General features: G+C 36.9%; 1 protein-coding gene across 3 annotated transcripts in view; it reads right to left on the bottom strand.

Annotated features, from left to right (window-relative positions):
• The window catches only part of FAF1 (Fas associated factor 1), a 389,289-nt gene that overhangs the window by 38,639 nt on the left and 335,935 nt on the right, over positions 1–14,715 (bottom strand). For all 3 annotated transcript variants that reach the window (XM_081054990.1, XM_081054992.1, XM_081054991.1), the window contains 2 exons: positions 14,513–14,590; positions 1,007–1,222 (listed from right to left, as the gene is read on the bottom strand). In XM_081054990.1, the coding sequence (XP_080911116.1) occupies positions 1,007–1,222; positions 14,513–14,590 (294 nt within the window). The remainder of the gene's footprint in view (positions 1–1,006; positions 1,223–14,512; positions 14,591–14,715) is intronic.

Below are 14,715 nucleotides of genomic sequence, written 5' to 3'. Positions count from 1 at the left end.
GTGTGTCTTAGCACAGGGTTGAATAGGACCATCAAGGTTTCCTCTTGTTGGGATCATGGGACTATACCTCTAAAAACGCAACTAGCTTTTTTGTTGGCAGTGATAACACATTATTAATGTATATTCAGCTTAATTCAACCATAACCTTGGCTAAGGCATGGTCTTTCCATCCCAAACTTGAGCAATTGAGTTTCTAAACCTAATGCAGAAAATCTATCTCTTCATATTTCTATACTATTAGTCTGTTCTTTTTTGTCCATTGTTTTAGTATTTTAAGGTTTTCTTGAATCTTATTTTTCATAATCCATAAATCTGATAAAGTCTTCATTCAAGTTGCTAATAAGCCTGGTGAGTAATAAAGAATTAAATAGAGAACCTCTTGGTTCCCTCTAGGGAGAGGGCAGTTGCTTAGTCAACACTTTCTGGACACCACCATTTAATCAGCAATGAATCTACTTACCAGTAGATTTCTCTCTCTACTTTGATCCAGAATACTATGAGAGACTTAAATATCTTGCTGAAATACATATATACACAGTGAATATAGTTTACCCTCCCTGACTTCCCAGGCTAATAAGAACTATCAAATCACAAATACTTTTGGTTTAGCATGACTCATTCTTAGTAAATGTATTGTCATTGACCCTGATCTATCTGCTAAGCTATTAAGCACACAATTTTCAGATCTACTCTGAGGTTTACAGAGACGAGATCTCAGGAAAACCTGCCTGAATGCTGGAATAGGGGAAACAGCTAGGAAGAAAGAAAGACTTAGTACCTAATTTCTTACATAGGCTACTGGGCATATGTCTGCTGGCCTGGGAAGCCATCCCTTCTCCCAAGGCTGAGGAGAGAACGCAGTGCAAAATAATGAAGAACTAACTCCTGGGTGAGTGGTCTTGTAGCAGGCTGTACCATGGGTCTTTCCTTGGACGACTCTGTCCAGCCCTGATGAGGATATATCTCCCACCCGGAAACACTTCCCAAGATAGGCATGAGAACTTACATCTCTCCTAGGAAAGGTACTCAGTAACTTGAACTCGTCCCATGGAAATCCTTTGGAAGCTACGAAGTCAAAGACAATCTGGAGCTTATTGCTGGCCAAGAAACGCCGCTCGAGGAACTCGCCACTGGGGGTCCGTATCCGCAGTTTGCTCACGGGCTCAGCGTCTTCTTCCTTTGGCTCTGGAGGCAGGGCCTGCTCTAAGGAGAGGCGGATGGCCTAAGGAGGGCAAAAACCAGGTGTTAAAAGTATGTGATGGATGAGACTGTGAGGAGTGGGGAAGAGAGACTAACACGAAGCTGCTGCTTTCTAGAAACTCATCAAAAAGTTATTGCCCTTTTATTAACCAAGCCTGAGGCTTGAACAGTAGAATCATGTTTTTCATTTTCTTAATACTAGCCCAATAGGCAATTAAAATAAATCCCATCTTGATGACACATATTATTAAATTGATAGGTAATTTTTCTTTTCTTTTTTTTACTGAAGGGCTTAGGTATTTGTAATTGAGGAAATAGGTATCAAATACTTAGTTCTTCTTTTTAGGATATGAATTAAGGCTATTATAAGTATTTACAAGACACACACACACACACACACACACACACACACACACACACAACTATTTACATTTGAAAAACACACATTCCCTACGGAGAAATGACTTAAGAGTTTATAGAATACTGGATAATATATTAACATCAAAATGGAATGGAAAGATTCTGCATGGGGTAATTAAAAATTTTGTAGATATGGTGATGGTTCATAACATAGTGAATGTAATTAGTGCCACTGATCTGTACACTTAAAAATGGTTAAAAAGGCAATTTTTGTTGTAGCAAACATTTTGCTACAATAAAAACGATGGAATAAAATAGAATGGAAAGGAATTAAAATATCAGGTTTACTGGAGGCAGGAGACCATGGTGCTTGCCACTAACCTGCTGTAGGATTTGGCCAAATCTAGATTTCTGGTCTCAGAGATGGCCCAAACCCTTCATCTTACAGGTAAGAGTACACACTCAAATAGGTGGAGTAAACTGTTAGGGAGATCTCATGGTTACAGTTGTGCTTGAACCCAGGTTTCTTAGTTCTCAACCTACATACAGTATTACGTTGTTTCGCATTCACGATACTCCATGGGAAGGAGGTTAGAAGGTCTCTAATGTGGGAATCTGTGGCAGAAATTCAGCACATCTTTTTGTCTCTACTACCCAGGGAGGTTCCATAGGTAAGTAAGTCTGGTATCAGCATGCTTAGCTTCACAGTTATATTCTGTTCCTGGTTACTTTGACATTTCAACATTCCTAATTTATCACAATAGAAAAACAAAATTTCCCCCATTAATCTACAACTATTATCAAGTAACGAGTGAGACAAATTGGGATTTATGTTCTCTAAGTCCTCAATGGCAATTTTCAAAGTTGGTGTCACTCTCCCAACTGGGGAAAATCATTAAAAAATTCTATTAAACAACTCTTAGGTCAAAGGGGAAATATAAATGAAAACTACAGAATATCTAGAAAATAATAGTTGTTGAATCATGGGACTCATCTAAGGCAGTGCTCAGAGGAAATTCATAGCCTCAAAATTCTTATATCATTCAAAAGGAAAGAATAACAATAAGTAAATTAGGAATTAAGGTAAAAACAGTAGGGAAAGACCCCTAATAAAATAAAGGGAAAAGAAAGTTGAGAAGAAAATAATTAATAAAGCTAAAAGCATAAAGGAATGCATTAGAAGAAAAAAGAAAAAGAAAACTAGTTAACCAATGTACGCTGGTTCTTTGGGGAAAAAATTCATAAAATTCAACAAATAAACTTCTACAAATAAAAAGACATAAAAATGGTAACCTATAGAGGGTGGGGAATAGGGTAGAAGTGACTGAGTATTTTCTGAATATGCCTTTTTATATTTTTTGACTTCTCACATAGGAAATTCATTATCTGTTTAAAAAATGTGTTTAAAATAAGCAACAGAAAAACAAAGTTTATTCAGACACCAGTATAAATAAGAAATTAACTTCTGTTTCATTCAGGAAGGTTTTATTGGTCCTAATACTAAAATATTTTCAAAAAAGCATTAAAAATTTCTGCAGTGTAAGAGAAAGCTGTTCTTTTGAGGCCATTTGACTCAAATGACTGAGGCAATTTTCCTTCTGGAGGCACTGGATAATACCATCTACCTTATAGGGGATTATAAAGATGGAAATTATATATATGATATACGTAAAGTTCCAAGTGTGGTGTCTGATATATAATAGGCTTCAGTTAATGGTTGTTTGGGTTGGGTTGCACTGGTTAAACAGTCCTACACTCTCTATTTTTTTGTGGGGAAACTGATACCAGAAATGGAGACATAAGAAATATAGTTCAAAAGTTAGAATAGGCAGTTAAGCTATTTACTTTTGCCTTTTTGTTTTGGATAGCATGAGCAGAAGTTTATTTAATATTGGTGTTCTGGGTCAGCAATGAGTTTCAGCTGAATATTTTCAAATATTAAACTATTTTAGTAACATTGTCATATAGTAATAACCCAATGAATAGATGATCCTGTGTGTATCAATATTAAATCCCAGTTGTACAATATCTGTTATAGCATTCCCTATACTGTACCATAGTTATTTAACGTCTGGCTTTCCCATTAGTATGCAAGTTCTGTTAGGGTGTAGGAAAATGTCTTACTTCTTACTCAAAGTGTAGTGCATGGCACGAAATTGAAGCTCAATATATGATAAAAGATGAAATAAACTAACATGTTAACTAAAATAATGAATGTGCAAGTGCTTAGTATGGTGATAAGTATAGCTGCTAAAAGATCTGAATCTCATGGGTTCTACTAGTAACGAAGAACTGATCATTCTGAGTTACCTTTCTCTGAGGTCTAACTCCCTCCAGCGTCAACTGTTCAGATTAATTTTCTACATATGAGTCCCTTAAGGGCTAATCAAGAATTGCTTGTAGGGGTAAACTATCTGGTGGATTACAGTCATGTACATTTTCTAAACTATTAAATGGGATCACTTGACTATTTCTAACACTGGTGGTTCTTCAAAACCATACATTTGAGATTAAAGAATACTATTCCTGATTATAAAAGTAATAAAATTCATTGCAAAAAAACAGATTAAATGATAAGAAAAACTATAATTAATTTCTAGATTCACCACCATGAGATAACCACTTCTATCATTTGAGTGTTTACACCCATTAATTTTGTAACCATTTTTAAGTGTATAATTCAGTGGCATTAAGTACATTCGCAATATTGTGTTACCATCACCACAATCTATTTCTAAAACTTTTTCATCACCTCAAATAGACACTCTCCATTAATTTTTCATGCATAGTTTTATATATTTAAACATTTTTACAATATTTGAATCAATGTTATATTGCATAAAGCTTTATCTTTTGTTCAAAGTCATGTATTTTGCCAGTTTTGTAAATTTTTATCAAAATATAACGTACGTATAGTATAAAAAAGTGCACAAATCTTAAGTGCATAACCTGATAAATTTTCAGCAAGTGAACATACTTATACAAATAATGCCTCATCAAGCATCTCAGAAGTCCTTTTGCCCCTTCTGAGAATTACCTTCCTCAAAGTTAACCACTATCCTGACATTTAACACTGCAGTTTAAAAAACTTTAATCTTTAAATTAAACGTAATTTAGGAAGGCAATGAAATATATAGTTAGGAAATAGGCTTTGGATATGACAGATGTTCAAATCCTGGCCATTAAGCATTGGACAGTCTTTATGAACTTTGGTTACTTCACATAAGAAATAGGGCCAATAACATCTTCCACACAAAGGTTCTTGTATAAAATGCAATAATGTTTATAAACCACTTAGCAAGCGCTAACACATGGCCAGCACTCAATTAATAAGTGCCTAGCATCAAAACTCACGCTGTAACACTGTGCTCAACAGAAGACAGTCATTTTTGGTGTTATTATTCCCTTTGCACATACTATAAATCAGAACTTAATGTGATATTTCCTGGCTTCTCCTCCTGTTCTCCCCTTAATCCACCTGTCTGCTTGCTTTCTGTTTTGACATTTTCCTGTACAGTATAACAACAGATGCTACATTATTGTCTAAACTCAACCAATTATACTCCATAAGAGTAAACAAGAGTAGCTCATTACCCCATTCATTGTGCAGACAATGTCTGCTCCTCAGTGCGCCCAGTCTCCAGGGCTTTTCCCCCAAATGAAAACAGACCTCAGATAGCCCACACCAGTGGTCCAAACAAGGAAGACATATTAGGTAAGTTGGCAAACTTGGGATCTAAATACCCAAGTTTTACTGGAGAAAAAACCAAAACTACATCAGTAGCTCAGTCTCAAATACACTGGCTAAAAGCAAAGCCTCGTGTAAGTAAACACTGTTGTAAAACGACGACACAAAGGGTACCTACACTTGAATAGCAGCCTTAGTTAAAAACCATTGTTAAGCTTCAATTTGGTTTGCTCAACAAATACAATTTTTCGCCTGCATTATTTTAGGTTTGTAACAAAACAAGGAAATCTGGTGTAAGTTGGAAATACGAACTGATCTTGGACTTTTTGTTTTACTAAAATATATGACTATCCAAAGCATTCACATCTGAGGAATGTGAAATGGAGTCTTTTTCGAAGTGAAATTAGGCAGCGAAGACCAAAAAAGACTGTTTCTATACAATTACATTTTTTTTTAAAACAGGAAGGATAATATACACTGACATCAATCTCTTACAATAAAAATCAAAGACTGGCTTAATTCACACACACACACACACACACATGCACACACACACTATCTTCTAGGCTTCTATGAGTACCTATCAAATAACAGTTTATAGATGGTTGAAGTAGAGTGTGAAATAGACTAAAGCCAGCATTCATAATTCCGTGAATTGTTACTGAGTACCTTGTATGTGCCAGGCATTGTTCTAGAGCAGGGGTGTCCAAACTTTTTTCAACGTTTTTCACCAAGGGCCATATGCGATAAAAGACACAAATAGCCGAGCTACTCACTTGAGGTGAAGTATGTATTGCTTCACCATTTATTTAAGTAACTAAATATACTTTTGGAATTTGCTGCGGGCCAATTAACAATGGATTGCAGACCGCAGTTGGCCCGCGGGCCGCAGAACTGACACCCCTGTTCTAGATGATGGGAAACTAGCAGTGAACAAAATAGATTTTTTAAAAATTTGCTTATATGGAGCCTATCTTTTACTAGAATGGGAGAAAGACAACAAATACATATATAGGAAAATATACAGTTTGTCACATGGTGATGAGTGCTATGCAGAAAGTACAGGGTGCCAGGAGAAGGGAGACAGGGGTGTAACTTTAACTAGTTAGTGTAAGCCTCAGTAAGTAAATACTGTAGGTCTCAGTGAGCAAAGGCCTAAAGGAGAGAGGAAGTCATATAGACATTTAGATCTAAGGAAAATATTCTAGGCAGAAATCACAGCAACTGCCAAACCCTGGTGCCTAGTTTGACTGAGGAATAGCAAGGCAGCCAATGAGGCTGGAGCAGAATGATCAGAGAAAGAGAGGGGAGGAGGTGCAGTTAGAGAGGAATCAGTGAGGGTGACTGAATCATATATGGCCTTGAGTAACCCACTTAATGATTTTTTCCACCATTTTTAAATTAAGGTGTAATTTACATACAGTAGAATCCATCCTTTTTAATGTATAGTTCTGTTAGTTTTGACAAATGCATATTTGCATAACCATCAATAATCAAGATAAAGAACAGTTCCATCAACGCCACCCCCCAAAAAAACTCACCCATCCCTAGCCCCTGGCAACCTCTATCTAATCTGTTTTCTGTCCCTAGTTTTGCCTCTACCAGAATGTTATATAAATGTAATTGTAAATATCACTTAAATGGTTTGCTTCATTTAGAGTAATGCATTTTGAGATTCATGAATGTTGTTGAATATATCACTAGTCTGTTCCTATTTATTGCTGAGTGGCATTCCATTGTATAGATGTACCACAGTTTGATTATGCCCCTGACAGCTGAAAGACATTGAGTTGTTCAGTTTTTGGTGACTATGACTAAAGCCACTATAAGTATTTGTGTAAACATAAATTTTACTGATACTTTCATTTCACTTACGTGAATACCTATGAGTGTGACTGCTAGGCCATACATATGGTATGTGTATGTCTAACTTTGGAAGCGCCAAATTGTTTTCCAAAGTGGATGTGTCATCATTAATGATTCCATTATTAATGTATGAGTTCCAGTTGCTCTTCATCTTTTCCAGTACTTGGTATTATCCTGTTTTCTTTTAAAAAGCCATTCTAATTGGTATGTATCTATTGTAGTTTTAATTTACATTTCTCTAATGACTAACAATGTTGAGCATCTCTTCACATGCTCATTTGCTCTTGTCTATGTCTTCTTTGATGAAGTGTCTGTTCAGATATTTTGCCCATTTTTTAACTTGGGTTATTTGTTTTATTATTGAATTTTGAGAGTTCATTATATATTGTAGACATTAGATATGATTTTCTCAGTCTATGGTTTGTTTTTTCAATTTCTTAACAGTGTTTTTTGAATAGCACAAGATCTTAATTTTGATGAAGTCTAATGTAGATATTTGTTATTTTATGGGTAAGGTTTTTGGTGTCAGATCTAAGAAATCTTTGCTTAACTCAAGATAATTAAGAGTTTCTCCTGTTTTCTTCTGGGACTTTAATTGTCGCGTCCTGCACAATAAGGGCAGTGAAGATGCGAGAAGGGGTGGTTTGGGTTAAGTTTTTAAGAAAGAAACCAACAGAGACTTAATGCAGTTAAATCTCTCAGAAGGCCAGGGGTCTCTCAGTCTCAGAGGACTGGAGCCCAGAATAAAGCCGGCTGGAGGCTTTTTTTGATAGGTATACAAGTACAAGAAAGTAACATTGTTTCTTACACGGTCTGTGAGACTCAGACATCATAACAGAAAAATGTTTATTCCAATCACCCTTTGTCTGTAAACAGCAAAAGCACAAGTTCCCATGATGTTTTTACTTAAAGTATGTACCTTTTCATGATCAAGTCTCTCACATTGTAACAACTCCGTTGAGATAAGTGGAAACAGGTGCAAGGGAAAACCCAAAGCCGGCAACAGACTTTCCCAAGCAGGGGGAAGAGGAGGCAAGGCCCTTTCCCATATTTGTCTAAGGCAGCTCACTGGGGGTCCCCACTCGGTTCCGCCTGGCTTAGGTTGTATCTCCCGAGAGATATCTTACCCTTCTTTGGCTGCAAACCATCTTTTGGGGACCAGACAGAAAGACGTAAGGTGTAAACACAAGGATGGAACAGAGTCCCAGAAAGGCACAATCTCACAAACGAAGGGACAGTTGGCTAGGCTGTTGTGCGACTACATTTAATAGTTTTAGGTTTTACATTTAGGTCTAGAACTCATTTTGAGTTAATTTTTGCAAGTTAATGTGATGCAAAATATAGATTGAATGTTTATTATTTTGTGTTTTTACTTTTTTTTGCATATGGATATCTAATAGTTGTAGCATCATTTGTTGAAAAGACTTTCCTTTCTCCATTGAATTGCCTTTGCATTTTTGTTGAAACTCAATGGACCATACATGTGCAGCTCTATCTCTGGGCTATTTGTTCTGTTTCATTGATCTATAGAGGTCTATCTTTTTTGCCAATTCCCACACTGTCTTGATTTTATTAAGTCTTAAACTCTGGTAGTGTGAGTCCTCCAACTTTGTTTTCCTTTTCAAATCTGTTTTGGCTATTCTAGTTCTATTGCCTTTTCACACACATTTTAGAATCACTTTGTCAGTTCCAAAAAAAAAATCTGCAGAGATATTGACTGGAATCACTGTAAAGATTTTAGCTTTTATTTTGAGATATGGAGCTATTTTGGGTTTCTGAAGTGACATGATTTGCCAATTGCTTTTCAAAAGATTTATTGAAAGACAGACAGGGAAGGCAAAAATGAAGGCATGGAGTCAATTTGGGAGGCTATGGTAACAGATAATGGTGGTTGGATGAGGGTGGTAGTGGTGTGGTTAGTACTAGAGAAGCATTTTAGTTCTGCATATATTTTGAAGGTGGAACCAATAGGATATGCTCATTATCTATAGATATGAAAGAGAGAAGTCAAGGATAAGTCCAAAGTTTTTGGCTCCAACCACTGGAAAGATTTACCACTTATTAAGATAAGGAAGAGTGCAGAAAGAGCAGGTTTGGGTAGGAAGGTAAGTTAAGACATGTGAAGTTTGTGATGTCTGTTAGACATATAAGAGGAGATGATGGGCTAATAATTAGATATTCAAGTCTGGAGTTCAGGGAAAGGGAGAAACTGGAGATATAAATTTAGAAGTTAAATATATAGGCAGTATTTAAAGTCATGATACCAGATAAAATCATTAAAGGAGTAGAATGGATCCTATATGGGAAAAGTTGGTCTGATCTAATTCTGTAGCCATTTTCTGCTCCTGGCAACCAATATCCATCTAGAAGAGTTTGGCTAGCTTACTACAAATATAGCCACACTGTGATTTGAAAGTAGAATTTCTACTCTTTTTTAATGGTTCATGAAGATGACAGCAGGATACTTCAAATTGGAGCTATCTAAGAAATTGTGGATATATGGTCTTTGTAATGATGAGAAAGTGTATGTTTGTACTTGCACCAACCTCATTAAGTTGCTGTAAATATTTAGTAAGACAATGTCTGTAAAGTGCTCAGCGCAGAGTTTAGCACATATTAATTGCTCCGATAGTGATGATGTTGATGGCAGGGATGATCACCCTTATGGCCCAGTGCAGTGGTGTTGTCTTTACGTGACGAGAAGCAACTTACATAAGATAAAAACCAAATTATAAAGAGTGGTTTTACTTCAATAACCTATTCATGGTCCCACCTTCATTCTCAAGGGTGGAGTAATAGGTGGAAAGAATACTGGAGCTCTAGTTCTAGGGGCTCTAGTTCTGCTTTTACCAGGCAAATGGTAGGGAAGAATTTTAAGAGGCTTTTTCATTCTTCTGTGATCTTACTTTCTTCATCTGTAAGATGGTAATGATACTGTCTTCCGTAGTCATTTTGTAGGATGGTTATGAAGGCTAAATCAGAAAATTGAAGAGAAGTACCAAGGTTTTTAATTCCATTCTCTGCTGTTCTTTCATTTAATGGTCTTTAATGTTATCTATGATTTTCTACCAAGATGTAAAAGGAAACAATTTTGGGTAGAGAGGCAAATATGGAATTTTTTTCTTTTCTGTTTGAGGGAACCAGCAGCAAAAGGGAATAGCTTTGTGACTATTTTCTCCCACCAATGATTTCCAAAACTTGGACCTTTTATTTTAGTCTTTTCTTTAGTGATTAGACTGTATTTTAAATTTGTCCATTTTACTGCTGTCCCTTTCTCCCTTTGTTCATTACCCAGCCCATGTCCTACCCTTCCCCATCCACCCAATCATCCATCTATTCGTCAATCCATCCAAAATGCTCTTCTATTTCCATCTTGAACCATCAAAGTCTTACTAATCCTCCAAAGCTGCTTCCCCTGTGAAGTTTTCCTTGTTGCCTTCCTAGTCAGAAAGCATCTTCCTCCAATATCTTCAGCACTCTGTGCTATTTTAATGTTTTTATAATGTATCTTTTCCTCTACTTATTTTGTATTCATCTATTCTCCTGCATTAGACAGTGAGCTCCTTAATAGCAGGACTATGTCTCACAAATACAATAGTTTCCACAGTACCCGATTTAGTGATTTGCATACAGAAGGAGGTTAACAATTATTTGCTAACTATTGACTGATTAAAAGACCCTGAGGGTCAAAAATCTTAGCTGAAACCATCTCCACTTATCAAAAACGCAGTGGCAATAAACAATACTCAGGAAGGATTTCTTAAAGGGTATGTAGTTCATATATTTCTCTGGTCACTATAAAATCCATCCTTTAAACAGGACTCCCAGAAAAATATGATATTTGGGCCTTTGCAGAGAGGCTTTACTAAATTGTGCTTTGGCCTTATGACTTGACTTACATAAAATTATAAGAAGCTTTTTATACACTACTTATTATTGCTATTATAGCGATTGGTTATAAGTGCAGCTTCTTCTTAAAGGGAAATCACAGGAAACATTGCTCTAAGGTCTTAGCGCTTGAAAAATGTGGGCACCTTTTGAGAGACTGACCTCTACCTGATGTTACAGATAGAGTGAAACTTGTAAACAATCATATTTTCCTTTGTTTTAACCCAAGAGAAGTATAGAAGAAAATTTGTGGCTCACATTGAGCAAATGTACAGACCTCTACCACGTGTATTTGGTGCTCATACTGGATTACCTGTCGTCCACATGTTAATCTCACCTTTATTTTTATTTTCCTGTACTTGTCCTTGTCCTGATTACTATCTTTTCTTCCTTTTTAATCCATTTGAATTGCAAGTATTTATGTAAGTTACTTGAAACTCATTTTGGAAAGGATAAATTAAAATATAAATTAGGAAAATAGGGGAGATTTTTGTTGTAATTTCTTTGTTTTTCCTCAGAACAGTCTTAAAGCCTTTCTGTTTATCATGGCCAAGGACCAGATCAAAATGCCTTCCTAGATTTTACTGATTTCACTTCAACAGTTACCACACAGCAAAATGAGGCTAACCACTAAGGAATTTCCCTGTAACCAAGGTGATCTGAACTATTTAATGTTTCATTTTTCTATAGGATTTTGAAATACTATAGATAAAATAATAAAACTACTCTTATTACTCAATGCAATTATATGGGTTAGGACTTCTGGTTAGAAGGGGAGGCAGTGTTACTGTGAAAAGTCAGGTGACCTGGCTTCTAGTCTAGATTATGTGCCAACCAGTTTGGCAACCACAGGCAAACTGTATACTCTCTCTGGGTCTCGGTTTCTTCAGAGGTTGCACAATACCAGCTTTTCCCAAAGAGTCGTTTGTTGTATGATAGTGTGCTGAAATATGGTAATTGGTGCTCCATGAAAAAAAGGGTCAAATAAGTTTGGATAAGACTGAATTAAATTAAGATAAAAAGAAGATAGTTTCTTAACGGTGGGATTTATAAGAGCGTTTAATTGTGATATTAGTGGTGGAGTATGTAGCACTATCTGAACTTGGCTGTTTGGGAGCACATCAATGGACAAGTGCAAGTAACGACTAATGGCAAAACATGACTTGTCCTCCTTCCCTGTGACCCATCCTCTCACATGTTTACAGCTGGAACATATATACTAAGGTATGCTGGAGGATGTTTATGGAGCCTTCTAGGAGAGGACAGGCTTTATCTGTATTTGGAAAGAGAGAAAATTTTAGCCCAGGGTAAATAAATCATCAAAAGAAAAGACATATGTTACCAAGCTCTCGATACAGAATATGCAGTTAACTGTACACACCTGACGTTTAGCAAATATATGATTGAATACGTGCTATTCAGAGAGACAGAACATGTGTGAAAGAGCATGAAAGGGTGAGAGTCCTAAATTTTTAAACTATATTTCTGGAAATAGTCTAAAAGCATAGTGACAAATCTCTCATCTAAACTTTTGTGAAACTCTGCACACATGATTCCTGTAGACACATTCAATGATATATGGCCTTGTACTGGAATGGAGTAAGTGAAAAAGCGTGAGCTTTGTAGTCATAAGGACCACGCTGAGATCCTGAGCTGTTCTCAGTTCTGTGTGTGACTTCTCAATGAGTTTCAGTTTTCTCACTTGTAAAGGAAATCTCTAACCTTGCAACTTGTTTTAATGGTCAATGAGTAAGCATATGTAAAGCAGTTAGCAGAGCACTTGAAACACAGAAGATGCTCAACAAGGTATTTTCTACCTTCCATAATTGAGAGTCTTCAGCGTATACAGACTGGAGTTTGTCAGGCATGACATCCTGTACATATGTGATAGGAACTCAGTAAGTGTTTGAACATGAATAAACTTTGATTTCCACACAGTAAAACATTACACATCTTTCAACACCTGGCTCAAATATCACTTCTTCTCTTGTGTTGTCTGATTCTCAAAGCTGTAACCGATTTTCACTTTGCCCCTGAACTCTGTAAGTATTTTGCTTTTACTTCTCGTGTTATTTTGCACATTTTTCCTTGATTTGCTGTTACTTGTAGACACGCTCGCTGCTGCATCTTCCCTACAAGACTGTAATCTCTTCTTGCAGGCAGAAAATGTTTTATTATCCTTTGTTTTTCTTTGCGTGCTCAGCACAGTTCTTGGTCAAAAAAATATTTGTTGAATAAGAACGAGGTGGTACCCTCTGACTGAAAGTGATGAGTAATGGAGTTTTCTTCAGCCCAAGTTAGGGCTTTCCAGGCTTTTCCATCACTTGTTAGATGGCCTCCTCTTTTTATAAGTGAATGTTGCTATTAATCCCATGTTTATAAAAAAGTTCTGGAGGTCCTTTTTTGTGAAGCCACTCTAGGAAGTCATTTGACACCCTTCTCTTTGTTTTCACTGCACTTTAGGCAAATGTCATGCAGGGTGTCATACTCCCGCTCTCCACACAAGAACACAGGATAAGGTGAGGCCAAAAAGGAACACCCACGGAGCCATAGATAGGGGAGTCATACCACTATATTCTCGCTGGCGGCTGGGTTGGAAACACAGGAAACAGGATTCACATGATCTGCAACCTTTCATCCGCTTCTCTGCCAACCAACCAACCCCATGTGTTAGCTGCAATCTACTGTGCTAACTGCAATCCACGCTTGCCAGCCACAATCCGCTGCTAGCGTAGCCACGGCAGTTATATTATTGGCCAACAGCTCACTGCTTACAGCTGACTGCCAACTAGCTACAGCTGATGGCCATCCAATCACAGTTGATGGCCATTTACTACCCCAGCCAGCACCTTTCCACGTGAGGCCGAGAGCCTGGAAACTGCATTCCTGGCTCTGTCCCCACAGCAAATTTCTATAATAACTTTACATATGATATTGCAATTCCATATAATTTTTACAAGACTACGAACTGCTGGAGGGGAGGACCCATATTGATATCCCTGCCCCTTAACAGATTTTGGGCACATACTACATATTCAAAAAAACATTTGCAAAATGAATAAATGAAAAGTTCTCTATATTGTTATGGACAGGCCTGGAACTCAGGGGTAAATCAGCCAAACTGAATGGATTTCCCATATTTAGGGGCTCAGTGCAAGGTGTTGTAGAAATAACTCACAGTGTCTTTTGGTGGGTAACGTGATAACTGGGAAAAAGGCTGAAAATACAGTCTTTGTATTCTTGGGGTGAGACAATACCCAGGAAGGATGGGAGTATTTGTTAGGCAAGAAGAGGGAAATTGAAAAGAAAAGAAAGCTATAAATCTAGTACAAGGCCAAGTTTTCTAAGAGTTCCATACAACAGATCAGGAATGATTCTTTTACGTCTTCCATACTAAAATGAGTCTGGGAAAAGTGGAAAGAAGTTGTAAGAACTATTAACAGCTTCAGTATCAAATGCAATGGACACAAACCTAAGTTTTGAGCAACTTTTCTAAAAATTATACCCTACCTCACGTTCTTCTTCTTGTTCTTTGCGAATCTGCTCCAAACGAAACTGTTCTGCCATCTCTCTCTCATGAGCTTCCCTCTGTAGATAAAAGAGAAAGAGAGGCAGGACTCGATAAACATTGGCTTACTTAAAAAAATAAAAAAAAGGAAAGGGAACAAAAGAGCTCATTTCCACCATGGCCCAGGAGTACACTGTGGTTATGG

The sequence above is a fragment of the Rhinolophus hipposideros genome, assembly GCF_964194185.1.
Source record: "Rhinolophus hipposideros genome assembly, chromosome: 8".
In the NCBI taxonomy this organism is placed as follows: domain Eukaryota; kingdom Metazoa; phylum Chordata; class Mammalia; order Chiroptera; family Rhinolophidae; genus Rhinolophus; species Rhinolophus hipposideros.
Note: the sequence above shows the minus strand (reverse complement) of the source record. Positions and strands in the feature narration are given on the sequence as shown.